This window comes from Zosterops lateralis, assembly GCF_965231275.1.
Source record: "Zosterops lateralis genome assembly, chromosome: 9".
Classification (NCBI taxonomy): Eukaryota; Metazoa; Chordata; class Aves; order Passeriformes; family Zosteropidae; genus Zosterops; species Zosterops lateralis.
Window position 1 is genome coordinate 14865258 of NC_139769.1, and position 27932 is coordinate 14893189.

Consider the following 27932-nt stretch of genomic DNA (forward strand, 5'->3'; position numbering starts at 1 on the left):
TAAATTATGTGCACATCAGCAGCTAGTAAACCATAGTAATTTGCTAAAGTTTTTCCATAATAGACAGCAGTCCTCAACTCTTATAGTGCTTCCTACTTGGCACAAATATTCCACAACTGATCTATCAGTAAAAGCTCACATTAAAACTTAGCAAGTTATGCAAGATATTCTTAAACATCCAGCATAGGCTGACACATTAAAATGCAAACATCCAACTACATTTTAAGTGTTATCACATTACTATGTATGAAACTTTAGTGTCAACCTAAAAATGAAACAATCATAAGCTTTCAAGCCTACAATTTCTATGAAGAATGGAATATTTGAATATTCATACTTAAATACTTTGGGTAGAGAAGGCAACAACTAGTTTGGCTAAAGAGGCTTAAGAGGCAGTAGCAGGAAAAGCCACTGAAGTGAAAGGACAAATTTTAGCATCAAGAGTCCTTTTAAAAAAGTGGTTAAATACAACGCAATGTGCAGTAATGTGTGCATTTGTCATCACCAAATTCTGTTTTACACAACTTTCTGGAATAATGCAAGGTACTAAGGAAAACTGGAACCTGTACTTTGTTGTATCAATGTAAACGTAATCAAATTTCATTGTTCTAAAAGTCCTTACATTTTATTTCTATAAATTAAATCAAATGCATAATTTAAGTTTCAACTTTCAATAATTTTTTTAATTTTCCTTGGATCCATTACATCACCTGTGTCTACAGTGGTCAGTCTAACATAACTAACTGCTAAAATACACCAGTGTTCAAGTAAATACAAAGCATTTTGCTGTTATAAATTGTCTGAATATTAAATGAGATTTCACAGAAGAATGGAACAGACAAAAATTTTTCTATAATTAAGAAAATAATACCTTTTCTCCACATTTTGCCCGTCCTGGAGAGAATCCTGGGTCTCCTTTAGGGCCCTGTTGCAGAGAAATTAAGCTCAATAATACAATTGAGAGAAAATTTCTAATAATACAGGCTAAAACAGGTATTCTCAACTGTTACAGCAAGAGGAGAAAAATGTAAATGTGCTTCCTCTTACAGATATTTTTCTCATAACTTTTTCAGTAAAGAACTAGGGAAAAAATAAAACAGTGCAGGTTCACAATGAAATGAGATTTACATTTTCCAAATTTTGTAAAGTCACAAAAATTTGAAAAGCAGATTTATTGGTAAATCCAAGCAGGATTAGAGCAGATGCTCTGGCCAAATGCTCTGCCCATGTCTCCATCACTTCAGGACACCAGCTGTTCCTCCAACAATGTGCAGGATTATCAGGCTGTGTTACTGCATGGACCACAACCTTGTAGAGGTTTCCTCAGGCTCAGCCTTCCCACAGTACCAGAATCCACAAAATTAGGTTTTTCTTAACTAATCTATTTTTCAAAGAGCCAAGAATAAAGTCAAACCTCACAGACACCCTTACATTACTATAAAAACACCCCCAACTGTTTACCAGGAATTGAATGGTGAGAGATTGGCTATTGGTTGGAACTCCTGGCCCTCACTCAGGGCTGGGCACTTTGCTGCAGGGATATTAATGTTGTGCCACGTTTCAGAAGCAACTGCATAAAGGATCCTTCAGCACAGGAGGGAAAAATTCATGCATCTTAAAGACAGAATAAAATTCTTCCTTCATTTACTGCTAGAAGATTCTTGCAACTCATTTGCCACATTTTAATATCAAACTAGAGTGTGTTTCAGTGTCGTCAACTGGATCTTTGCAGCCAAAACTTCAGGAGCACCTGGTTAATTTTTACTTAGAGAAAATCACTTCAGAATATACTTGTATTGAAAGGATAACTTACAATCTAACAGAACTGAAAGAGATCACTAAGCAACTAGCAATACATATATTTTTATATTTAAATAAAGCATATATGTAGATACATACATATATGTACAAGTCCTTTTGTTCTTAAAGTCATGGACATAGCTACAGAACTGATCAAAATTATCATCCCAAAGAGGGAGAAAATAAATTATAAAACAAAGCCTAGGAGTAATTGGTTACAAGAATTATTTTCCTAGCAATGTATTCTATCATATAGCCAGTATAAATATAGTAAAAATTAATTATAAATCTATAACTGTCCCTATTGAACTAGATAAAAACAAAAATACACACAAAAACCAGAGTCACTTGGTTTTACAGCAGTTGGCACTGAAAGCTTTATTGAGTTTCTTTTATGTCCTCAAGCAGATTTTAGCACCTGTCATGACATGTCAGATTCCTGCAATTAGGAATCATAGTAACCAAAGCATGGTGCTGCCTTTTTCCTAACAGATCTATCAAATTGTTCAAACTAAATATGAGTTGAAGGCATTCTGCAACTGCACAAATCTGTCAAATCTATTTAAAGAGCCTATGTTACACAAGATTGAAGGTGTTATTTGAGCTTTCAGCCCAGTATTTTTTCTTTGACTTTAAATATCACTTCACCACTTCCATAATGCTTCAGAAAATTATTCTAACATATTAATTAATAATAATGTCTGAGATATTAGAATATTTCAATATCAAAGACTGGACATGGACAATTAAATAACAATGTAGGGATTGCTAGTCTACTTTTTTTCTTTTTTTTTTTTTTTTTTTTCTTTAAGCAGAGCAGAAGTTTACAGCAACTAAGCAGTTAAACCTCAGTTTATTAGAGGCTGAGCTGATTTATAGAAACTCTTTTGGGAAGTACAGATCACTTGCAAAGATAATTGCTTCCAAGTCATCACTATGCACACATAGGTGAGTTTATTTCCACTGAGTAATCTGCTATTTTGTTTTGATATGAAGTTCAATTTGATTGATTACATGTAATTAAAATATGTTTATAGTAGCAGTCTCCAACTGTAAACAAAAGAAGGCCAATTACTTCTGTTATAGCAAACAGCTCTGGGGCTTCCAAAAAGTCATTAAAAAGTTCATGTATTTACGTGGCACCATGGATAAATAAACTCACCTTGGGACCTGGCAATCCTGGCAAACCTGGGTTACCATGTGGTCCTGGAATACCCTATTAAAAAACCCAAACAAATGAAGGAGAACAACAAATGGAATTACTCAGTACAACACTGAACAAATATGAATGATTTGCACAGAATAATTTTACTGCATCTTTCCTGCTTTTAGAATCACTGGTTAGGATTTTCAAATTTCAAATTAGGATTCACAAAAAATAAAACATACACACCTTCCTAGAAATTAAAACTGAAGGTTAATACTTCCTTTTCTTTTACAAATCTCATTTTCTATTGTTCACCCAGGTAATTCTTAACAGGTGTTTGGCACAGTCACTGCAATGTTGCTCTCCAGCTACAACACTTGAAGGCATGAAATAAAATCAGTAAAACCACATTCTGAGGTACACAGCTATACACTGCAAAGAGAAGGAAGTGGTTGAGTTCTTGGTGACTTAAAAGGTGTCTCAAAGCAATGTATCCTGCCTTCTTAAAAAAAAAAAAAAAAAATCACAGATTCTACTGTTTCTCCCACAGCTAGTGTAGAAAATGGACTTGTTACTAAAATAATTCAACTTGACCTGTTCCAGGAACAGAACAAGCTCTATGAAGACCATCTACGCCTTCCAGTGTGTCTGTTCCTGCAACACATTCAGCAACTCTTTGAGAAATTGCACATTAGGGAAAATATTTGTTGCAATGGCTGTCAGCAGCTACTCATCTTCCAAGTACTAAAGGACCAAACTGCTGAAAATCTGTCCCTGGTAAACTGGCAACAAAGCTTCTGTTGAGTTCATTAAGGCCAAAATTCTTCCAAAATCCAAATACAAAAGATAGTAAGAATACTTTTTAACTTTCTTGTATATTCAGTGGTCTAGCAACAGATAAACTCAGTGTTTGTCTTTCCGCCACACGAGGCTGCATTTACCAATTACACCTTGCAGTAACACTGAAAGCTGGATCTCTTAAGTGCTCCCTCACTAATGACAATGTTGACATAACTCCACAGAAATGCTAATCCCATGTGCTCTTTGAGAGATTAATTTGCACACTGGCAACTTTGGAGGCACTCTCAGGGATTTAGGAGAAAGGAAACAAATAGAAAGTGCCAACATAGCTGCAGTGCCACAGTGGCTTTTCACTGTCTGCAGTGTTACTGTCTTGGGGCACAGTACTGGAATGCAGAAGTGCAAAACTATTCTCATGGAATGAGGCATCAGAGGAGTTTCATGTCATCACTAATTCTGAAACCACTGAAATTTCATTCTCAAGAAACTTGGAACAAGCCAAGGTACTTAAAAAGGATTGTCAGATGTGGACTTCTTTACCATAGAACTTGAACCAGGGATCAAAATCAGTTTTCAATGGAAATCTCTAACCATTAATCACACACACCCCAAGTGTCCCAACCATGTGTATCTCTGTCAGGATCATATTTGGACACACTCTGATGACAGCCCAGGCAATGCAGCCCTGCACTCTGATGTTTCCCTTTGACACCCTTGAGTCACATTTCAGGATCACAAATGGCAGTTCATGTGAATGAAAATAGAAGTCACAGTCAGGCTGTTGGATGAGGAAATGAACTTTGAGTCAACAACGTTTTCACAGGCTTTTTGGCTCACAAAACTCCTGCCATAACATACATCATCACTAGCTGCACCTGCCTGAATTTATCAGTATGGTACAAACTAAAGAACACTGACATTTCAAAACCATTTATTTCTTATCAAATAGTTTTAGACTTGCTTGGCCCATATAAATATATTTTAAACTCAGAACTACTGGTAAATAATAATCTCAGCCATTTTCATATTTTTCCAGGCACCTTACTGTAAGCTGTCCCTTCACACTGGAAAGCAAATCCTACATAATAATTAATCCAGAGAACGCACACAGTAGATCACAGTGTTTTTAAGTACTCTATACCTGTAAAAAGATCTTCAGAAAAAAATACCAAACAAATTGCAGGTGGGCAGGAGCAATCTCACCAACAGGCATGGGTTTAAACATATGAACAGCCTCCTCTAAAACAAAGAAAACTTCACAGTTTTGAGGATCTGCTTGGATATGTGAGATCCTGCCTCTGATGCCAGAGATACCCTTGCCACAGGCAGTGTGCAACATAAAAAAGCTGAGTTGTAAGAATTGTCAGGTCTTACACAGAGGGATCCAAGAAATCATGAAGAGATGAATCTGAAGAAACACTTTTCATTTTATACTTTTAAATGTGCCTCTTCTACTCTCTTGCCTCCAAAATGCTCTAAAGCATCAGTTTGGTTTTTGGCCCCTTTCACCAGAGCACTTCCTACACATCAGGCCAAGTTTAGAACATCCTGTGCTTTTCTGGTTATTGAGCAGCATCTTGTCCAAACGTTCCTCAAAGGCTGAATCAAAACTCCTCCCACACACCTGCTGAGCGTGCACATAAACCACTCCCCCATCTCCCATTTCCATCTGCTTTCATGAGGGCACTCCAGCCACAACCATTCACATCCCCAGCTACCTTGGCCTGAAATCATCCACACAGCAAACCTTCACTCCCTCCTTCCAGCTGCCCTTCACCCAAAACCCACCCTGATCACCCATGACCTCAGGGACTGCTCAAGCAAATGGTTTTTGCACACAACTGCACAGATTCACCCTCTTTTGCCTCATCAAGTGACCTGTGCAGTGGCACAGCCTGTCCCCTGTCCCTGGCCATGGGGGACAGGTCACTGTGGCAAAGCCCACGCTCTGTCCCCAGCACAGGGCAAGGCCACTGCTCCTGGTGGGACACATCCACTCACACAAAATAAATAATTTCCTACCAGAGATCATTTCTTTAGCAAAGTGCCCTGATATCAGCCTATGATCAAGCTGCTGAAGCTCAAGAGACTAAAAGAGATTTTTGGGATAATTTTTTCCCCTCCACTCTGTCTTACAGCGGTTAATTTTGTATCCTGCGCCTGCAGCCTGCATTGCTCACTCCCCCTCACTCCAAAAGCAGCTGAATGTGACCTTAGATTGCAGGAGATGGGAGCAGCATGGAAAAAACCAGAAGTTAATACTGGGAGCAGCAAAAGCCAAGTACAAATATAACAATGGTCAGTGTGTGCACCCATACATGGAATTATCTACGCTGGAAGCTTACAGCAGGAGAAACTGTCTTGCTTTAACCTATCTGCCAAATGTTAACAATCATACAGTTTCATAATCACTAAGCATATGAATAAAGTTGAGAAAACAAAATTATGCAAACTCCAGTCTGATTATTGGTGCTCTGCCTAGAGGTGCAGAAGAACATAGTTGTTTTACTCACCCGAGGACCTCTCTTTCCTGAAGGACCAGGTAAACCTGGAGGACCTGGAGGACCCTGGTGATAGAAAATCAAAGCAGTTGAGACTAAAACCTGACAAAAGGACAGTATCACAACCCTAGATGAGACCAGTTTTGCTAACTGACAACCCTGTGCTTGTGCTGACCTCCTCAATTTGAAAACCAATTCTGAAACTACAAGAAAGTGTGTTTTTAACCTGATTCCAAATCAGATTTCAGCTTAGAAAGTATCTTGTGTCAGAGAAATTGGAGCTAACAGTCTGGATAACTTTTACTCAAGCGTATTGGTATTGAAGGAAGAAAAGATCTGTTGAAGAAAGCAAGTGCAATGTATTTCTAAACAAAGGATAAAAAACAATTAAACCTTTTCAATAAGCTTGCTGGCCTGCCAAACTTTTTAGAAAGATCAAGTAAGTGTGAAAAATAAGATACCACCTCACAGAAATGAAAAATACAAAATAGAGAAAATAAATGTGGACAAATTACTGTTCAGTTTCCTATTAATATCTTCTACTAAGAATAACTGGTAACACATTTGCCCTTCTATATAATGAATATCATTCTCTTTAAAGATCATGCAGACTTTTTAAGATGCTAGCATATGAGCAAACCTACCTTTTGGAAATGAATTATTAGACAGTGTAACAGCCCCTGCATATCTACGTGTTTTGAACATAGAAACCTTCCCTTTTCTATGTAATGACTGCTGTTCAGATTCAAACCCCCAGGATCTACTTAATTGTATTCAAATACAAATGAGTGCTCTAAACTAAAATCTGCACTATTTTATATTATGTTTCACCTATCAAATCAGAGTCCTATAGAGGGATGGGCTGTTCTTAAGGGTGAATGCAGCCCCATCCACATGGCTGCACAGCAAACCCCAGCTGTAACAGGAGCCATGTACTTTCTGCCAGGGCACAGGGGCATCAGGAAAGTCAGACCTCATGAAGGAGGTCAGTGAGCAATAGCAGTTAGGGGTTCAGCCTGCTCTTTCACCCAGGCTTCCTCACACTCCCCTGTTCTCGATGTATGACATCCTCTCAGCTGAGACACCAGGCAAAACACTAAGTACCACACTGCCCACCACCACACAACAGTGCTGAGAACTGGCTGAAAGGAATACCAAGAAAACCAGAAGGGCCATTACGATTGCTGAAATGGCCAACAAGGTTTTTCAAAATAGGAAAGAGATAAAAAAGAGAAGGAGAAAAGAAAAAAAAAAAACACAAACAAACTTGAGGGTTTTACTAGTAAGCAACATTTCATTAATACAAAAGCTGGATTTTTATAAACCTCCAGTTTTGTGTGATTTTTTTTTTTTTCTTAGAAGGGTAATGTCACTGCAGAGAAGACAGTGCTGATTATGGAATTTAGATATCATCAAGCTAATTACATTAATTTAGCCAAAATACAAATCAGTTATGCACAGTTCTGGGAAAACCACTGTTCTGAAGAACTAAAAATAGGAATTATTTTCTCTCCAATTAATCACAATAAACATAGGAGTTTAAATGTAGTTGGGAATATCTGCATGTCTATTCAGCATTAAGCCATGCTGAATCCCATGCCTGCATTTCCCCCTCCATGCAATTTAAAAAACACACATCTGTGTAACAGCCCTGGTCTTTAGATCAACCATGTCATGCTTTTAGCATAGGATATTCTCTATTCATTATGATTGCATAAATGCTCACTAACATCCTGATTTTTCTGAAGAAGAAAGCCCATGTTTAATAGCACAAGAAATATAACAGAGAGACACACGGAGAACTCTTGACCTGGCATTCTTGTCCAGGTTCAAAAATGTACTTGAAAGGGCACAGAAAGTTCCCACCCTGCCCTGCTGTAGCAGTATGTTTTTAGTATCTCGTCTCAAAATTTAAGTTAAGAGATGCCTTTTGATTAGATAATTATCCTGGGATTACAAAAGAAAACATAATTTTTATTAAGTCAAATAGTTGCAACTAGTGTGCATTCTTTTGTGATTTGTGTTCTTCTCTATCCCCGTTTCAGACATATCCTTAAAAATACATGAATAGGTAATCCCCATCATTTTCCTAATAGAAATCTTAGTGAGTATTAAGATCCCTGATCTTTGTTGCTGATTTATTGAATGAAGGCAGTGAGAACCTTTTTCCCTATGTGGCTTCTAAATTTTTTTTAAAACACTATCTGCTTCCTTTGCAACAGAAAACAAATAAATGAACACCCAAATCCAACCTACCTTTACTTTGATTGCTCTAATTCAGATATAAGTATTTCTTTTCATACAAAAACAAAACCACAAAAAAAGGAAAATCGAATCACAACCAAGCCCTCAGAAACCCCTCAAAGAAGCAGCAAAATATATTTTGAATGAGGCAGATAGAGATTAATAACACCCTCCCAAAGCATTTTAAAACAAAGTCACTGTTGCAGATGAAGTCTCTGGTTCACAATAAGCAGATAGGCCCGGCCATCCAGGTGTTTGATTTAAATATGAACAGACTCTCCTTAACAAGAGGATATTACTCTTCAGCCTCCACCACAGACTCCTCCCTGCAACTCAAACAACATCCCTGCTGAGAGCAGACTCCAGCAGAGCACACCTGAGCCTTCCTGGACATGCTTTCCCAACTAGCAGCTACACATTATTCTGTCCTATGTATTTCTACGATCTGGGAAAGCAACAATAACTTCAAACCAATATGACTATTTTTGTACTTGCTAGAAAGCTACTTAAGCCTCTCAGGCATCCATGTAAACCACAGAATTCAACATCTGAGAGTGAGCCAATCTCTCTTAAACCAAGGAATAAGTCACTTGTTTGAATAGCTTTTCTTCCCACTACTGGAAACAGTAATTAAATAAACCTGAAGCAATTAGAAAGTTAATCTGATTTTTAGTATTTGATGTTTTAACCACCACTATCAAACCAAACAATAACAAAAAAAATAGCTTTGTGTAAATATTACAGATGCTAACTTAAAATTGTTTAACAAAATCAATTTGCTTAAAACAGATCACTTGTACCTTAAGAAAGCTACTAGAACTTACTGTCTCTAGGAATTGCAAAAATTTCATTTAAATATTGAGCAAAGAAGCTCAAATTCCAAATAAGCATTGTTTAATCCTGAAATAATAAGAGTAGATACTACTTTTCCAGAAATTTTCATAGACTTTTCAATGGTCACTGGAATAAATGTAAGGAGCTTTCATTATTTTCTTAGGTACTGAAATCCTGTGTTACTTGTGTTACATGTGCCTTAAACTTGACCTATTACCCAGAGGTAATAGGAAACATTTCATTTACATATAGCAAGTCTTTAAGATTTCAGATGCACAACAATAAATTCTGTATTAAGCAGTTAAAACTTCTGCACAGGCACATGTTGATCCTCATGACATTCAATATCTAAATCCTATTCACTGAACTTTCTCTTGTGAAGCAACTATGAAGTTTCTCTTTAAAAGAGTCTTGACTATATTTCAACCACTCAAACTCAGCTCATCTCAAACTATTATTTTTTAAAAGATCAAGTTAAAGAAACATACCAGTTTAACACCTGATTCATCAAATATGAAGGCAGGCAGTCCTTCAGCAAAACATAAAACCCATAAAACTTTCTGCACATCACCACCAGAACACCTGAAGTAAACACAAGCATCAGGCTCCAAACCTATTCTAAAACCTCTCCATGAGGGAATTTCACTTCTAACACTGCTAATAGAATTTTTTCTATTGTTCAGGTATCACTCTGATAAGCTATGTTTTCCTTTTATCCCACCTAAAATTTCCTTTTCTGTCTTGCCATACTTTATGTAAAGAAACAAAAAAGTACCTTTATTAACTAGTCCTTTGCAAAACTATATTCTTTCCTAACTCTCATTACTAAATACAATTTTGTTTTAAACTTTGCTCAGAATCATATTTTCTATAACTATTCCTGTATTACTGCAATCAGCTGTAATCCTTTCCATCTGTCTACACCCTTTTCAAAGCTCCTCATCTAAAGTTGAGGACACTTCTCCAAACTGCAACCTCATCATACCCAAACCAGTAGAAAAAAATAGCCTCTCTCTGACACTCACTTCTCCTCCTAATGTATCAAACATCATGGCAGAATGATTTATTCTCTACTGCTGTATGATACCAATCTATGACCCTCATACATGACTGTGAAAGCAGTCACTCCCCCATAAGCTATTTGTACTTTTAATTTCTGTATTATTGCACTAAATTTAATCCCATCAGTTTTAGACCATCTGGCATTCCAATCCCATCATTCAAAATTATTCTTTGTGTTCCTAGTGTGCTTTGTTTACCTTCTTTAAGCACTTAATACAGATATTAATTTAACTATTGAGCAACAAAGATCCTACCAAATTTGAATGTCCACTTATCATTTTAATTCTTGTTTCACCTGCATTTCACTAGAAACAATAAAATCTGCACATTTCTCTTTCCAAATGCCCTAGAGCAGGCAGTCACCTCTGTATGACTAACTTCCTTTTTTACAGTTGTGGAAGTCTCCCTTTTTCTGTCAAGAATTCCTACAACAGTCAAAGCAATGTCATCAACATCAGGGGAATATATGTATAGCTTTAGATTACGGATCAAAGTTTTTCAGTATTGTTGTGCAGAAGATAGGGAAACTGCAGCAGTTCTAGTGGAATTAAATTTAATTTTTAACAATAACATTAATTTTTGCTATTAAAAATAAACCTGCAAGAATCTAAAATTTTATCTGAACCATCAGATATTCAGCCTGGGCAGGGAAATGCATGAAAGGGACTAAGTGACCAATATATCCTCTGTGGTCACAGGGAGCCTCAACAAGCAATTTTGTTTAACTGAGAAATACGCAAAGAGCGCAGCAAGTGGAAATGTGAAAGGTTAGCAAGAGTAAAGTAAGTTAAATACCCTAAGTGTGAAAGGGAAGTTACTGCTGTCCATTTAGCACTACATTTAGGATCTCTGAACTGCCCTCTGTGTTCTTACTCTCACACTTCTTGATTGCAACAGGACATCTCATCCAGGACTCAATCCTGCCTATTGCAGGGCTTGCCATTTCCCATTCCTCCTGGCAACAATTCCAGACTGCTTCTCTTTACCAACTGGTTTGGTCTTCTACCGTTTCTCCTTCTGGCAGAATGTCTTGAAAATCCAGAAAGCTTTTCCAATAGAGAAAACTAATTCCTCTAATTAATTTCTCTTGGAAGTTAATTTCTCTTGGAAGGCCACATCCTGAGCAGACAGACCTGAAGATGCAATTACCTACCAGCAAGTAACATAAATCAGCTCTTCAGCTCACATCAGCCTCTTCCTTTACCAGTGGGACTATGCACCATACGCAAACTACTTTAGGATTGTGCAATGAAAAATATCAGCTTGAAAGTTATAGTTAAAAATACACACCACATTTATTTTTGTAATCTTTACAGATTGCCAACACCCTCTGCATCCCACTAAGGAGTGGCTCATCAGATGAATGGAGCAGCATTCCCTTGAAAGAAGTATTTCAGGAAATCTTACTATTCCAGTTTAAACTCACTTTATATTTTTCTATAATTTTAGTCATTGCAACTGCTAGAATTTTAATCAGGGTCTTAATAGTTGTCGAGAAATAGCTGTTCCCTTTTATACCCTATCCATAAATGAAAGCCTGGATTCTGGACTCCTGCTTTGCAGTGGTAGGTGAATTCCACAGCTGTGGGATCATGGAATATAAGAGGCCTAATTATATAAGGCAAGAATCAGTTCTGGTAGATGATTAAAAGCTAAAAGAAGCTGAGTAGTTTAAGAACCACAAAAGCTAGTTCTTGCCTGTCAATTCCAATAGAACGAACATTAACTTCTGCATTCAAATCTTGAAAGAAGATTCAAACCAACCACAACACAGTAAAAAGTAAAAAGAGGGGCTTTCATGCCTCATCAGGACTTTTTGCTGCAAGGGAAATTTTCAAGTTCTTCAGTGTTGCTTTTTTAGGCTCCACGTTGCAAAGAGTCCATGAGTACTTATGTACTAAAGTGTTAGAGCCAACATATAAAAGCTGTATTAATTCTCATCTTCTCTACATAAGAAGACTAGACTGAGAAAGCAAACCAAGATGATCTCTTCAAGTCTGAGGCTAACAGCAGTAGCAGATACTGAACCACACAATCTCCACAGAACACAATTCGTAGTTTCATGCAGAGACCTCCTCTCCCTTTGGTGTCAGCCTCTCTGGCAAAGCAGTGTTAGCTTTGCCTCTGTTCCAGCAGGTGCTGCTGGCCCCTTCAGCCAACCCAGGGCCCACAAAGGCCTAGATTAACCTCCCAACTCTGCCATAGACCTTTAAGACCTTGGGCATGTTTTCTAAATCCTGACCCAGTAAAACACCTCAGCACAAATGTACCATATTCCATACAGACTACAGTCTGCATTCCCAAGCAAGACAAACTTCTCTATTCCCCGTCTGTAAAACGGGCATGGAAAATGGAAACACAGACACCTCTGAACCCTTCAAACTAGCTGCCATCCCTGCCACTGTATGTGTAGTGCCTGTGTCTAGAAAACCAGCCCAGAGCATTACTTGGAGTTTCTTAGTAATGCAACCAATCAATATAATCAGCAGCCATTTTTTGTGATGTGAAAAAAAGATTTAACTTTCTTGGCTGCGATTGACTGAAATCACAACAAACAAGTTACAGGCTAAAATCAAAACCTTCCATTAGTAGTTACTAAACATCCTAAAGCCCAAAAATGGACATTAACCTCATGCTGATGACAGCTACATGCTTAGTGATATGTCACCATAAATGCTATCATAGGGACAAGAGAGAAAAAAAACTGACTTCACAATCAAAAAAGATTAAGTAAGAGCACTTCTGGAGTAGTGTGAATTCCGCGCAAACACATTTTTCAATTGTGTAACAATTACTTTGTTCCTGGATCCTGTTTAGAGTAAAAACTGAATTTTTGAATAGGTTCTCAGTTGTTAACTAGTTCAAGAAAAAAATTTCAGTGCTGAAAGAATAGACACAATACATTTATGGGCATATTCAAATATATATTAGGAGCTGTTTAACACATACCAAATTGCTTTCCAGTAATGACCACAGAGGTGAACACTTACAAAAACAAAAAAAACCAAGTGAAATTAATTACTTCATGCTATGGTTCAAAAATTTTAACCAAAATCTCACACAAGCACAAAGCATCATTTATCATATTTCCCAGGCTAAGCAGGAGCTGATGCTCTTTCTGGTCTGTAGATTCATATATACGGGCATATTTTTATGTATTAGAAAGTTTATGAGCCTTGTGCACACAATAAGAAAGGATAAACAAATCATTTACCCTGTGAACTGAAAAAATACCTCAAAATCTTGTATGACTGTTGTAAAAACCATTTTCCATGCAGGTTTGCTTGACCCTATAACCTTGGGTTATGAATGATTGCAGACTAGATTCTGCAGCTGGTCTATTTCTACAGCTATAAATTTTGACAGCATTGCTCAACTAAGAAAACTGTGTCAGTTTTCCAAGAAGCCTGGTTATTCTTTTTATGGACCAGCACCCATATTTCTGAACTGCATTAAATTAGCCTGCAATTTTATTAAGTGAGCAGTTTCTGTAATTAGTAGTTACAAACATCCAGCTGCATTCCAAATTTTAAAGAACTCTGGGTTGCTACCACTTCACCAGAATGTGAATATCTTAGATGTCTTTATATTATTCCAGTAAGTAAAAGTATATGACACTTACACTAAAATTACATGCGAGAAAGAGACGTATTTAAGGCAGACAAACATTTGTACAATACAGCTGGGAGAAATTGCAGCCACAGCTTTGGCATGCTTGGAGAGGTTTCTTTCAAAGCCTCTATTAAATATATTCTGCTGCAATAGAGTAAAAAAAGTAATAAAGATAACTTACAGGAGGTCCAGTTTCCCCCTTTGGACCTCTGACACTTCCCCTTTCAAACATTTTGCCAAGATCTTCATAGTCATAAGCATAATTATCAATACCATTTTCATAACTGTTTTCTGGGTGATAAGTCTCATCAGCATCAAATGCACCTTCCTGCCCTGGACGGAGTTGATTATCCAGAGGGAGCTCAGCAGGCAAACTGTACAGGGTTGTGTTGAAGATTTCCTGCTTTTTGTTTGGTTCATCTAAATGCTGTTTTGCTTTTTCCACTCCCTTGCTTTTAGTTTTACTCTGTTTTACAGGGGAGATCAGAGAGGGCTCACTACGTCTGCCTGCATCTTCTGCAGTATTAGCTGAACTATTTGGATATGATCCTGCAGGGTTTTTAGTCATGTTTCTTTTTCTGCTCATCTCCTGCTGCTGAAGAGCCAAATCATTCTCCTGGAGTTCTGTTTGAGGCCAAGCTTCCAGCAACAGAGGTTTGGTTTCTGCAGACTCTCGTACAGAGGCATTTCTTAACTCAAAGTGGTCTGGTAGAAAGTGAATCTCAGCAACGCTGGGAACAGGCACGTTTGATAATTCTTTCCATCTATGAGCTGATATATCTTCTGGATTCTCATCATCAATTATCATCTTTGAAAAAACATCCAGCCCATCTGACACAAGGGAAGCCCCAGGCAGAGATCGATAGGTTTCAGCCTGGCGACACTGCTGCTTCACATATTTACAATAGTTTGCAGAGGCTTCTGCAGAGGGAATAATATCAAGCTGACATATAATTCCTTCAAAGCTGACAGAGTGAGAGTTCATCCTTCCCAGGGTAAATACACCTTCTGAATCAAATGTCTCCACTTCAGAAAGTGCTTCACTGCTGTAGTACTTGTTTCCACACTCAGCAAATATTGAGACAGTCTTGCCCCCAAATCCAATGGCAAATGAATGCCATTGTTCATTATGAACACAATAATCAAAGTACACGGGCTGTTTCCCTCCAGTGTACACTGCTACCTTTCTTGGTAGCAGCTGGACACCGAACTGTAGTCTGCTTTTGTTCCTAACACTGAAAAGAAAAGCATTACTGACTCTGTAAGAGAACAACCCAACCAGTAAGGTGAACTGATGCCCTAGATTCAATGGTATGACTTGAGTGACAGAGGCCTCAATATGTGCATCATTGCTCAGCACCACTCCTGATGCAGTCAGACGAACACCCTGAGGTAACAGAGAGGATGTTGAGGGCACTGTTGACTCTGATGGCTCTTGGACGTCTCTCACAAGGCCTAGTTGATGAAGAACATCTATTGCTGTAAAAAGAAATAAAGGCACACTGTTGATTTAATTTATAAGCTCACACATTCAGTTCCATATAAACAAATGCACACACAACATTTTAAAAAACCTGTACCTCTCAGAACATGTACACATCACACAGTAAGGCCACCAAATCCCTAGTGGAAGGCCCTGATCTTTCACATAGATCAAACAAATACTTAAAGCCAGAGCAAAATTTCCATCTTTAAAAAAAACCCAAACTAAACAAGCACACAGAAAGGCCCACAAAATGCCCATTGTAGGTTAATTCACTAATGAAAGTGAAAAATTCTCATTTGCTCTCTTCAAACTTTCCAGAGATCAGTGAATATACTTTGGTTAGTTCCTTATTTATTTAGCTAATCTTGTCTACTCTTTAAGCAGAGAATTTTTTAGAAAACTTTTTCTTCTGCAAAAAACCTCCCGCAATAAATCCATGATGTGCCTCTATCTAAGAATTCCTTCAGGAATATATAAAGGCACTCTTATATCCCTTATGATGCAGTTGAAACACTACAAAGACTCAAGTAGGAGCTAAACCACACATCCCCAGGAATCTTTCTGTAGGATCTCAAAATAAGATAGCATTTATGGCATTGACTGATTCATAAAAGTGCCAGCCTGAGTGTTTGTGAAAGGTGCAGAATTATTGGAGATGTTGAATCAGAATGCAATCACAGAAATATGAAATGAGAAGATTAGGAACTAAACATACCACATGGGAAAAGGAACAACATTTGCTTGGCCTAGAGACAGGAAGGTCTGGGGGAATCTAAATAAAATAGTCCATTATCTGAATTAAGGCCGTAGGAAAACAGAGAAAAGCTGAGGAGTAACGAGCTACAGGACAAGAAATGTCAGCTCCATACAAAGAAAAAGAATTCTCACTGCAAAAGTAGTGAAGTGCTGGATCAGAGAGGAGCAGAGACATTGGGTAATCTCCATTCTTGGAGATGATCAAAGACCAACTGGACAGGACACAACAACCTGAATTAGCTTCAACACTGACCCCGACCTTAGCAGGAATTAGGATCAGATGAGTTCAAGGTCCCCCTAACCTAAATTTTGGGATTTTTTTTCCCAAAAAGGGGAAACTGAAGACTAGTTTTCATAAACAGCATTGCACAGCAGTGTACAATAGCATCTCTTTCCACCTCTCACTGGAACAACTTCAGGGAAACACCTATATTAAAAATTACTTTTAGTATCTAATAGTTGCACTGATCAAATAAGCCTGGCTGGGCAGACACAGGCACTTTCTACAGCATTTGGCTAAGGCTACTTTTGCCATGGACATGCTTATACTAAGTAAATAAAACTACTATATGACACATCAAAAAATTAAGAGTAATGAAGAAAAGTTAAGGGTTTGCTGCTATATTAAAAGAAAAGAGCCACTGAAACAAATGGATGTTTACGCTTTAAGTGGAAAAAAGGTTTCCTTTCCCAGTTTCCCTTTCTCTGTTTACTGAATGTATTCATAGCAAACTTTAAGAATAGACAGATGTTGGCTTAGTTTCAGTGGTAAATTATGAGAAGTGCCTGAGATTTCCTTGAGAGTGATTTATAAGTTGGAACCAAAAGCATCAACCTGAACACACTGTACATCTTGAAAATTAATTACACACCTTGTAGTGTTTCTAGTCATGTTTGAGATTCACGGATGGGCCAAGATTATCCTGGCGAGTAGCCAGTGCAGACGGAGGTATGGAGAGAGAGTATTTCTGCAGAAAGCCCTGTGTATGCCAATTTCTCAAGATGTTTTGCCTCAGAGCAATTAATTCACTATGGCTGTATTTTTATCTGTCAGGCTGATAATAGAGGTCAGGTTATAGTAGAGCTCTGAAGCACAGTGCATCTGCTAATGAACCACCACACTTTCCCAGGACCCCATCCTGCCTGGTCTGCCTGTAGCTCTGGAGGAGAAAGCTGTGCTTGCACTGCCCTTGTGAAGGGAAGCTGGGAAGAAACACAGGCCCTGAGCTCTGGGCAATGCAATCTTACACATGCAGATAGTCCCCAAGGCAGAATACACTGCTCCACTACTTCTGTGCACTGCCTGGGCCAGCTGACTGCACAAGAACCACTGATAGCCCAACCCAAGGTTGTGTATAAATATCAAATCTTAACCTGAAAAATTGGGCAAGTAGTTTTATTTTTAAAAAAATTTAATTACATATTTTTATTTAAATTAGTAATGCATGTGATCTATTCAAAGTATTATAAATTCAAGTATAAAATAGAAAGCTTAAAGTGGTTTGAAATAGTCAGCCTAAAAACAACATTCAAGTCTATCACTACTAAATGGCAAACTGGAAGCAAAGTTGCCAAATTTTTGGTAGCTCTGATTTGAAAAGAACATGAAGTTCATAAGTTATTTTAAAAAATCATCAGTGAGCATGATGAGGAATAACACTATTTTTTTTCCATCCTGCAAATAGATGTCTGCAAACAATGACAGGTCTTGAGAGAGCTAAACACAAACAAATATTGTGTGAAAAGTTACATCAAAAAGTAAGTATAAAGGAATTATTCCTTGCTGACTTGCTGCCTGTTAACCCACTGTCAAGCCAAAAGGCTGTTCCAAACTTTTTTGGCCAGTCATTTCACTTCTGGTCCAACATGCATTTTTATTTTATTTTAAGGCTTTCAGAAGCTCTTGGCAGCACATAGGATTTTGGGAGCAGGCAGCCCCCTCACTCTTCCTCCCAGCACGACAACCACTATTTGCTTTACCTTTCAGTTGTCAGTTTTCTTTGTTTACCCATGTCTGCAAAACATCTGTCTTCACTTACTGCTTATTCAGCCCATTAGTCCCCCAAATTGTAACAGCTCAACTTCTTGAAGGAAAGATTGTTTTATGTTTTTGGTGTCAAGTGCTTTCCTTCCACCTTCTAGGAGACCTTTAAAAATTCATAACCTTACTGCATCATGAGGGAAGGTAAAACCTAACACCAGCTTTGGCAAAAAGCCTTCTGACCCTCGTGTGGCACAAAAATAACCCCACAAAGGAATTGGGGAGGATGAAGGGATTTGACTATTGGATTGTTTCACACGCATATTCCATTCAGTCCCTCTTGTTCATTTCCCCCGTTGCTCCACACTCACTACTCTGAAGGCAGGATATCTGAGATGTTCTCCCTGTATCAGCAATCCTAGTACACACATTTCTCTCTTTCCCTTTCCCAGTGTGGGTAAGGGGAAAGACAAGGGCCACTCATCAATCAACTCCACCAGAACCAAGAGTAATTACTCATCAGATTGCCCATTTTCTAGGTGATGATGCATCTGCAACTGGGTACATACCTGGTACATACATACATAAGATACCTGGCTGCAACAAATGCTCTCCTGGATGGGAGATCAGATGATTGGCATAGAAAAGCCAGCAAGACACATTAATTCTACACGTCCTTGAGCCCCACTCAAAGTACTATTCCTAGACTGAGACTGTATCTTTACATATACTTCACTGAACATGATTTATAGCAGCATACCAAACTGAACAATGTGTATCTTCTGAGGTAAAGATACGGTCTCCTCGGCGCAGGAGAGAAGGCATGTTAATTAGCAAAAACCAAAGTGTTAACATGTTCCTAATGGGTAAGCAACCCTGTTCCTGGACAAACGCTAAGCACCACAAATGCAATAATGCAGCTCTGCAGCTTAGATACTGAAGGATATACTTGAAAGGCTCTTTTTTTTTTTTTTTCTGAGGAGATTTCCTTCTCTGATCTGCTTTTTCCAACTTTGTTTACTCACTGTGCAAATAAAGTGCAAGAGGAACCAATTTCACTCATGGGAAGAAAGTTGAATCAAGGTTCACTATATCATTTTAATCCCAAGCAAGCATTTAAAGAAAATAAAGTCATGTATGGCACTTGTGCATCAAGGATGGAGAGGAGTTTCCATTCAGTAAGGCTTCTCATATGGCTAACTAGAAATGCTATTGAATAACAATAACAACAACAAAATAATAACAGAAAAAAAGGAAACTCCTTCATCTGCTGGTAAGAAAAGAAAAAATAATTCAATATAAGCATGTTAAGATTAGAAACTTTACCCCATTTCTGCAAAGATCTGTGCATAGGGGCATTCTCAGCCAAGAGGCAGGTAAGACTCAGCCTCCACCCACTCCCCAGGGTAGCTGTGCCCCCAGTCCTGCACCTTTCACAGTCCTTGCCTGGAGGTTCAGTAGAAAAGCAATTGTCAGGCTGAGGGACATGAGAAGTGAGAGTAAATGTTTCTTTCTTTGCAGAGGAGGGTGGGCTGGAGGGATGAAGACACTCAATTTGTTACCACACAGCTGTCTCTGGTATCTGTCACCTGCTCCTGCTGCACCAGGAAACTGCAAACTGCCTCCCTAAAACTGCCTCTTCCCTTTGCATCCCTGCAGGCCTGGAGCAGGACAGGCCACACACATCTAACAGTGCTGCCCTTCCTCCAGTGAGAACTTGGCTCAGCTATTATAAAAATCTGGGGAAATCCCATCATCACAAAAGCATATGGCCCCCATTGAGCTGGATGTGAAAAATCAACAACCAGTCTTACCAGGCAAGCAATGGGCAACATCAGAGGGCAAAACTACAAAGGCAACAGGGGGGAAGCAAAACAAAAAAAAATCCACAACTGAAGGAAAAAACAAGTTTTGCCAATCTCTGGGAATGACAAGCAGGAAAAACACATTGGTGAGAATAATGGTGGGAGGCTGCTGAGATATCCCAAAGGGCTCTAGCAAAACATTATCAGGGATGAGTCTTGTCTTAACCACGCAACCCATCTGTTTGTATTCAGATGAGTATTTGCAGTTACACACTCATCAGCCAAGGATGGCCTGCTTTGGGCTTCACCTGTACAGCAAAGGACCACGGTGGAGAACTGATGCTGCCCCTCTCATGGCAAATCAGAAGTGACTAAATGGCACGTTAGCCTCCATCACCTCGGGATGCTATCATTCCCACAGCAGTCTCCAGAGCAAGCTGCACATCTGGTGCTGTTATAACAGCTGGCAGATTAAAAAAGAAACTAAAAACAAGACAACCCTGTTTCCTCACAACATCAGCATCTGAATGCAAAGCCAAATGAATACCAAATTTCCCATTTTGCTTTAGCGATGCCAGCCTTTATTATGCACAGTGCTTTGCCTGCCTTAAGTGCAAAGGTAACTCAGTCATAGCTTGCCACCCCCAAGGACACCCACTTGCAGTGAAGACACAATCAAAGCCTTTTCACTGTACAAGGCTTCTTTTTTACCAAGAGCTTGCTTAAATATGTAAGCAATTTCATAGACAGAAAATCTGAGTAATTTTCGAAAGGTCATCTTTTCCAAACTGGTGCTTTAAACTTTTGCTCTCATTATGCTGTAATTGGTATTTTCTTTAAATCATAGGAATTAATGAACTGAACCTAAGGTCACAAGTAACAACAGCCATTTACTCTTTTCATCTACTAACATATTACACAAATATCCTGTTATAAACAAAGCATTCTCACCTTGTTTGGGTACTTGTGCAACACCCACAGCTATACATGTTGCAATAAAAAGGAGAGCTTTCCTAAAAGGGAAAGAAAAGAAAAAAACATGTGAGGAAACATCTACAGTTTCAGAAGTCCAAGGAATTAGAAACCCGATTCAAGATTTAAATGGCAGGATACCACTGACTTCAGCAAGTCCTGAATCAAAGCCATCACACTGTACAACTTTCCACTGACACTGAGAAGGCATTTCACACAAGGATCAAGGCTGTGTATGCCCTCATACATAGCACATATATTTTACACTGTTTTTTATTAATAAAGTGACTGCATCTGCTTTATATTTGCTTGCAGCAGCTTTCAAATATGAATGCTGCTATGTAGAGAATTTCTTCCTGGAAAGAAAAAAATGTAACCGTAAAGAAACCATAAAATAAATGACAAGTTAATTCCTGTAGAGATCATTAGATACTTTAGGTACTTTCAACCTCCTATCAGTCTTCTCACTAGATCACATCATCTTTCCATATATGAAAATGCTGTGTCAAACTTTTGTTCTTACATTATAAAATTTTATCATGCTACAAGCAAGTCATGCTCTTCAGAAAGTTCAAAAAGAAATCCTATGACATTTCAACTTAAAACTCCATGGTCAGGTAGAAAAGTTTGATACTGATAGTTATAATAGGCTCTCTGCCCTGGTTTCAGCCAGGGAGATAATTTTTTTCTTAGTAGCTGTTGGAGTGTTGTGTTTTGGATTTAGTATGAAAATAATGTTGATAACACACTGAGGTTTCAGTTGTTCCAACAAACATACATAAGGTTGGTCTAGATTATATGCTCAAAATTCACTTTAGAAGTGTTGAATGTTGTACAGGCTACTTTTTGCTGTGATTAAAAACAGATTGTCTGCTGCTTTTTAATTATCGTATTAGCCAGATTAACATCTAATAACTCTCCTATCAGTGACAGAATCTTTTAATAAATGAGAAATATATTTCCTGTTAATGTTGGACAATCAAGCACAGATGCATGTAGCAATTACAGTAACCTCTATCTACTCAGTTTTAAGAAGAAACATTTCAAAAATATCAGAAATATAGTTCTGATACTAACTATTCAACTCACACTCAAGCCCGAGCTCAAGCCTCTTGCTCGTTAATATATAACCCCAAGGATTTTCCATAATGTGGAATGCTAGAGTGACTAAAAATGTTTCCTGCACCAGGTCAGAGAGCATTTGAGTATCTGGAATCAAGTGTATTTGAAAGTAACATAGTTGCAACTAAACACATCTAACTTCATGTTACCTAATTTAGCCACCTAATTAGTCAGATTTTCACATTACAAGAAAAAAGGTAGAAAGAAAACACAACCACTTTATACAAGAACATATGATTTAAACAGAAAGGAAAGATAAACAAGTACATAGGCATACACACACATACAGCAGTATTTAGTGAAAAGCCTTACTAATTCTTTAAAGGGTTGGGAATTCAAACATTTCAGAAACAAACCACAGAGCAATAACCTGGTTTTATCAAGTGTATATTGTGAGAGCTTAAATTTTGGCAAACAGAACAAATGAATAATTTAAGGAACAATAAGGCACGATAGGCATCACTGCCATGGTAAAATGGCAGATACATCATGTCTTTGAGAAAAAAATGCACAGAACATATAGGATATTCAAAAATATGCATCAGTGCTCCAGCTCTGATCACAGAGGGAGAGAAAGGGGGAAACTGCACTTTACATATCCCAACGTGCTTGTAGGGGCATGTTCTGTAATTAACCACCACTACAGTCCCCAGCTATTCCTCCCTCCAAGCTCTCTCCTGCTACAGCCATGAAATGTCTACTGAAACAGTTCTACCGCTCCTAAAAAAGACCAAACACTGACTGTTGTCCAAACAGCTCATCCACTACAGGACACTTACTTCAATTTCTTCGGAGTTCTAAAGACCAGAATTCAAGTTCAAAGTTTCTGCATCACACAATGCATTGTCTTTTGATCAAATGAGAAGCTCAGTGACAGGAGAGAGCTGTGCCAGAAAGAAAGTCCATGCATTGCACTGGACCAGCTAAAACTCAGGACAATCCTTTATTTGACCCGTAATATTTCCAAAGGTGCAAAATGGATTTGCCACTAAAAATCACATAAAACATCTTAGCTAGCTACAAACTAAGGATGCTCAAAGAACCCCAGAGATCAAAATTCAAAGATGACTCCTCCAATAATTACAACAGCCTCTTCTACTATACCAGCCAGGTACAAAGCTGTGTGTGTCAGGTACCTGCCTCTGTCACTTCCCAGCAAACACTGTAGGAAAGCAAGAAATTTCAAAATGTTCCCAGGGCTGTAAATTACACAGATGTAACTGGATATACAGAAACATTTAGTGAGAAGTAAAGACAAATGTCTGGCTTACACAGTGTTCTCCAGCTAATGTCAAGAACAGATGAGTTATCAACTAAGAGAAAAAACAGGGACCAGAGATGACCATAGTGCTGGGGATTCTCTAATGTGTGAGAAAAGTGAGACTTCTTTCTATCTTTTTTCACAAATAAATTTTTTTGTAAATTAAACCATGTGCAACCCAATCCATGCAAACACTCCCCCTTGGCTGACATCACTACTCTGTACATTTGCAAACAGTCAGTTTTCAGTCTTCACTCTCACACCAGCACAGCCACTAAGACACCAGGCTCCCTGCTGCATAACGTGGATGTGCATTGACCCATCATCTGCCAGAGCTGCATGGAGCTTGGCTCCTTGTCTCAGCTGAGTCCACAGCTCCTGGAGGTGTTGGGACATGCCAGTAGAAAAATGCAGAATCATGTGGTATGGAAGACTTCAGCTGACCCAAATGTTGGCTATTTTTTCCCCCATTTAACACCACACCTGAAGATGCTCCAATACCTAGGCTTTAGGACATAGCCAAGGGATATCTCTTAAACTTCCTCTCCTTCTCCTACCTTCCCATCTGCTCTATTTTACATGTAAGCATATGCTGAGGGCCACTATAGAATCATTTTGGAGGAAGGCACTACCAAATGTGATTGAGATATTCTACCACTTAAAACTGAGTTTATCTTTCTGATAATCTTTGACATCTTGTGGCCATTTAACTCCTACAGAGTGGACAGCAACTATCCATGGTGGTTTTTTTTCCATTAGGGGTGATGAATGGATGAGAAAACTGATAAGCTTCAAAGCAAGTTGTGGCAAGCTACAATGAAAAATTCCACCCTCTGAAGACTACTCAGCAGCATACAGAGCTCAGGTTTGGCCAGTGCACAGCAGCAGCCTCTTCATTCCAGCCTAAATTTCCTAAATCTCAAGTTTAAAGGAAGAAATACCACTAGCTGGCTGCTAGGAAAGACAAGTAAACCTGTATGACTGCCACAGGTGCATCCAGTCCTGCACTCCTCAGGGATGAGTGGGTTTAAACACCAGCACCTGCCCCACACACATTCCTTCAATGGATCTGTCTGGGGACTGCTGAGGAGAGTGGCACAGTTTGGGTCCATCAAGCTTGAGAAGGGCTTTGGAAAGGTCCCAGCACATTGTGGACAGAGATGCCCTGGAACTCTCAAAGACTTCAAGATGTTATAAACCTTATCTTTCAAGATATAAAAAGAAATATAACTTTCTCTGCTGGTATAATGAAATTAGCCAGCAGGTCAAGTGCTGCTTCCCAAATTTTAAAAGACCTACTAACAACACAGTTTGAGGGGACACAACAGCTTACAAAACCTCTCTGGTGTTCCCTTTGGTCACAGATGGCACCATGAAATTAGCCAGCAAGGGAGGAAGCTCCTGAATCCTTTGCCAAATTTCAAAAGTTGAATGAATGGGAAATGGGAGAAACATGAGATGAGGTGAGAGGTAGAGCAACAGTGGCCTAAGAAGGGTCCTTCAACAGGGCTGTGGTTCAGAGAAAGGAAACTCCCTGCCTGGTGGCCCATTCTTTGGGCAGCATCTGGCTTAAAATGAGAAAATACCACATCCAGAAGAACAGTCAACTCTGTTAGTATTTCTAAAAAAAAAAAATAATAAAAAAAAAATGTAATTTTAGAACAGTTTTACAAATAAATCTGATTGCTTACACTACTTCTCTTCTCCAGAGAGCATGCACCATTTTTTTCAGTATGAAGGCAAAAGTATACTGCTTGAATTCCTACTCATGTGAAATGCTCTTCTTTCACAGGGTTTGTCTCTGGATATTTTGTAGATCATTCTTCAAACACACTACAACTTGGTGCTTGCAAGAAACAAGGGTAACACAAAGCTGTTCATATTTTATATATTCTATCAATAAATGAGGTAAGAGATTTACAAGTCATGCAGCTGTGTTATTTATTTAACCTTCTAGAGACACTGCCATACAGGCCTGACCTAATGGCATTTCAACAAAAAAAGTGGTTGAAGTTGCAAGGGATTTACTGGTTTGACATATTCTAAGGAAACCTGATCCTTTTGCAAGGAATTCTGGTTTCTTAATACCAGCAAGTGACCAGGTTGCTCACTCTCTATAGGATTAAATTAGGTGAACATTAAAGAAGCATATAGACATATATTCTGAAGCTATCTCAGATTTTGAACTTAACTAAACTGCTTCTCCTCTACTGTACCTCTTTCTCGTAATGCAATTTATGTTTCTCCATCAGCAAAACCCCTTTACAGATTTCAAATAAAACCATCCTTTGAATTTGCACTCAGACAATTCCTGAAGAAGCTCCAAAGACACAGCCATAAAAAACAGATCTCCTGGGAAGGGCCACCTTCAGGCAGCTCCTGAACTGCTCACAAGAATTCAAGCACACCCAGATAATACATCGAGCACACTTCAGCAGCACAATCCTCACCACAGCACTAAACAAATCCTTCTGACCCGCTCAGAACGCTCAGTAAAGACACAGGCAAAACAAAATCAGCCCTTTACAAAGAGAGTCACATACAAGTAGCCTCTCTAATAACGTTACAACTACCATAAATTCAGTCGTTCTACCGAGGCTGCTTTTAGGCAAACTGTAGAGAGCAGAGCTCTACCTTCCCATCACAGGTGGGGATGCATTAGAAATACCTCAGCCAACTGCAAAAGCATGTGAATACAGAGCAGCCATCGGGCTATCGCTGGTATTAAGAGAGCAGCCTTAGCTCTGTAGGGTAAACTCTACCGGCTGTTGCGTTCGCTGCTTTGCCGCGTTTCACCAGCCGGGTACCAGAGGAGCCCGAGCTGCCGCGGGGCCCCGGGGCGCTCCTTCCCCGCGGGGATGGGAACACTGCCCCCGGGTCAGGCTGTCCCCGCTCCCCCGCTGGGGACACCGGAGCCGGGCTGCCCGTGCGGGCTGGGGCGAGGGAAGGACGACACGAGGGTGCTGGACGGGACGGGGCACATCCAGGACGGCACCGGGGGCGCCGAGGAGAGAGACAGGAGCAGCCAGCGATGCAGGCGGGCTCCGTCCAGGCAGCCAGCAGCCCGCCGGGTCAGCGGGGACCCCGCGGGGTTACGGCTGGCGATCCAAAGGCAGGGCTGGGAACACCGCCCGCCGAGCCGCAGCCCATCCCTGCCCGGCCTCGGCGGTGTCGGAGCGGTGCGGTGCGGTGCGCCCCGTCCCGCCGCGCCGGCTCCGCTTACGTTTGTGCCGCGGGAGAGACGCGTCCTCGCCTTGTCCTCTCGGCTCCCAAATGCATTTGTATGCATTTGCCCGGGCAGCGGAGATCCGAGGGAAAGCCGAGCGCCGCGCCGCCGCAGGGTCAGCTCCTGCCCACGACCGCCCGCCGGCCGCAGGTCTCCGCCGAGCTCCGCGCAAGCCCGAGGGCGGCCCGGCCCGCTCGGCCCGCGGGGGCGGGCGCGGCTGGGGGGGGGCGCCGGGGGCCGGGCGGCGGGGGCGCCCCGGGGCTGCCCGCGGAGTGCGGCGGCGGAGCGGCGCTGCACCGCCTGCCCCGGCCCCGCGGAGCGCCCGCCCGCCGCGGTGTTGGATTTCAGCGCCGGCTGCCGGGCGATTACATCAGCACACGCGGCCCCCGGGGCGGGCCGGGCCCCGCATGGTGCGCGCTGCCCCCGCCGCTCCCGGGGCCGCTCCCGGGACCGCTCCCCGGGCGCCGAGCGCAGCCCCAGCCGGGCCGGGGACAGCCGGGGGAGCGGGGCCGCCCCGGGAGCGCGCAGGGCCCCGCCCGGGCCAGGTGCGGGACAGGTGAGGGATGCCCTTGGTGCGGCCGGAGGGCCAGAAGAGCCTTGGGCTGCCCCTGGGTCCAGCCGCGGAGAGCCGGCTGCAAGTTAAATTAAAATCTGGGGACGGGCGGGGAGGGTTGATGAAATGATCTAAACACAAAAAGCTGAGTGCGCTGGACGTTTTGTATCTCTAGGATAATTGGAGTTGGGTCTAGAAATCCTCCCTCTGAAAAATGTTTGAGGAGCAGATGTAATTTAGTAGCATTACAATGCCAAAGAAATATGACACCCCTCACTGTTTTCCTGGAGAGACAAAGGTCTTCTTAGCTTTAATTTCCAGTTTTCTTACCTTGTCCCCACAACAAAGCCTGTTTGTAACTTTATCCCATAAGACATCTTTATGCAAACTCACTAAAAACAAACACGGTGGAGTTAAACAATAGCAGACGTTGCAGTACACACTGCACAGCACACACGTGGTCAGTCCTGCAGCCTCACTTAGGCAAAACTTCCATGAACTTCACAAGAAATTTGATGTGAGTTAAGGTTATGATGCTTACCTCTTTCTGGGTGCTGCAAGAATGAAGATTTCTCATCATGCAAATACCTTCATGACATGCAGCAAATACCTTCCAGTTGTACATAAGTTGAAGAAAGATGTCATTAAATAGAACCAAAGATATTCCCAAACAGCAGAAGATAATGTGAGTGCTAAAACAAAAAGAAAGGTTGTAAAAGACAAAAAATGTATGTCACTGTCACTGAGGGTGCCCCCCTTTGCTGAAGAG

At 40.2% G+C, this 27932-nt stretch overlaps 1 protein-coding gene across 1 annotated transcript in view; it reads right to left on the reverse strand.

The window, feature by feature from the left end:
- The window catches only part of COL24A1 (collagen type XXIV alpha 1 chain), a gene marked incomplete at both ends in the record, with an annotated part of 120911 nt that extends 94248 nt beyond the window's left edge, over positions 1 to 26663 (reverse strand). The window contains 6 exons of the mRNA XM_083867473.1: positions 872 to 925; positions 2963 to 3016; positions 6262 to 6315; positions 14183 to 15480; positions 20981 to 21042; positions 26608 to 26663. Of these exons, the coding sequence (XP_083723599.1) occupies positions 872 to 925; positions 2963 to 3016; positions 6262 to 6315; positions 14183 to 15480; positions 20981 to 21042; positions 26608 to 26663 (1578 nt within the window). The remainder of the gene's footprint in view (positions 1 to 871; positions 926 to 2962; positions 3017 to 6261; positions 6316 to 14182; positions 15481 to 20980; positions 21043 to 26607) is intronic.
- Between the last annotated feature and the right edge of the window lie 1269 nt (positions 26664 to 27932).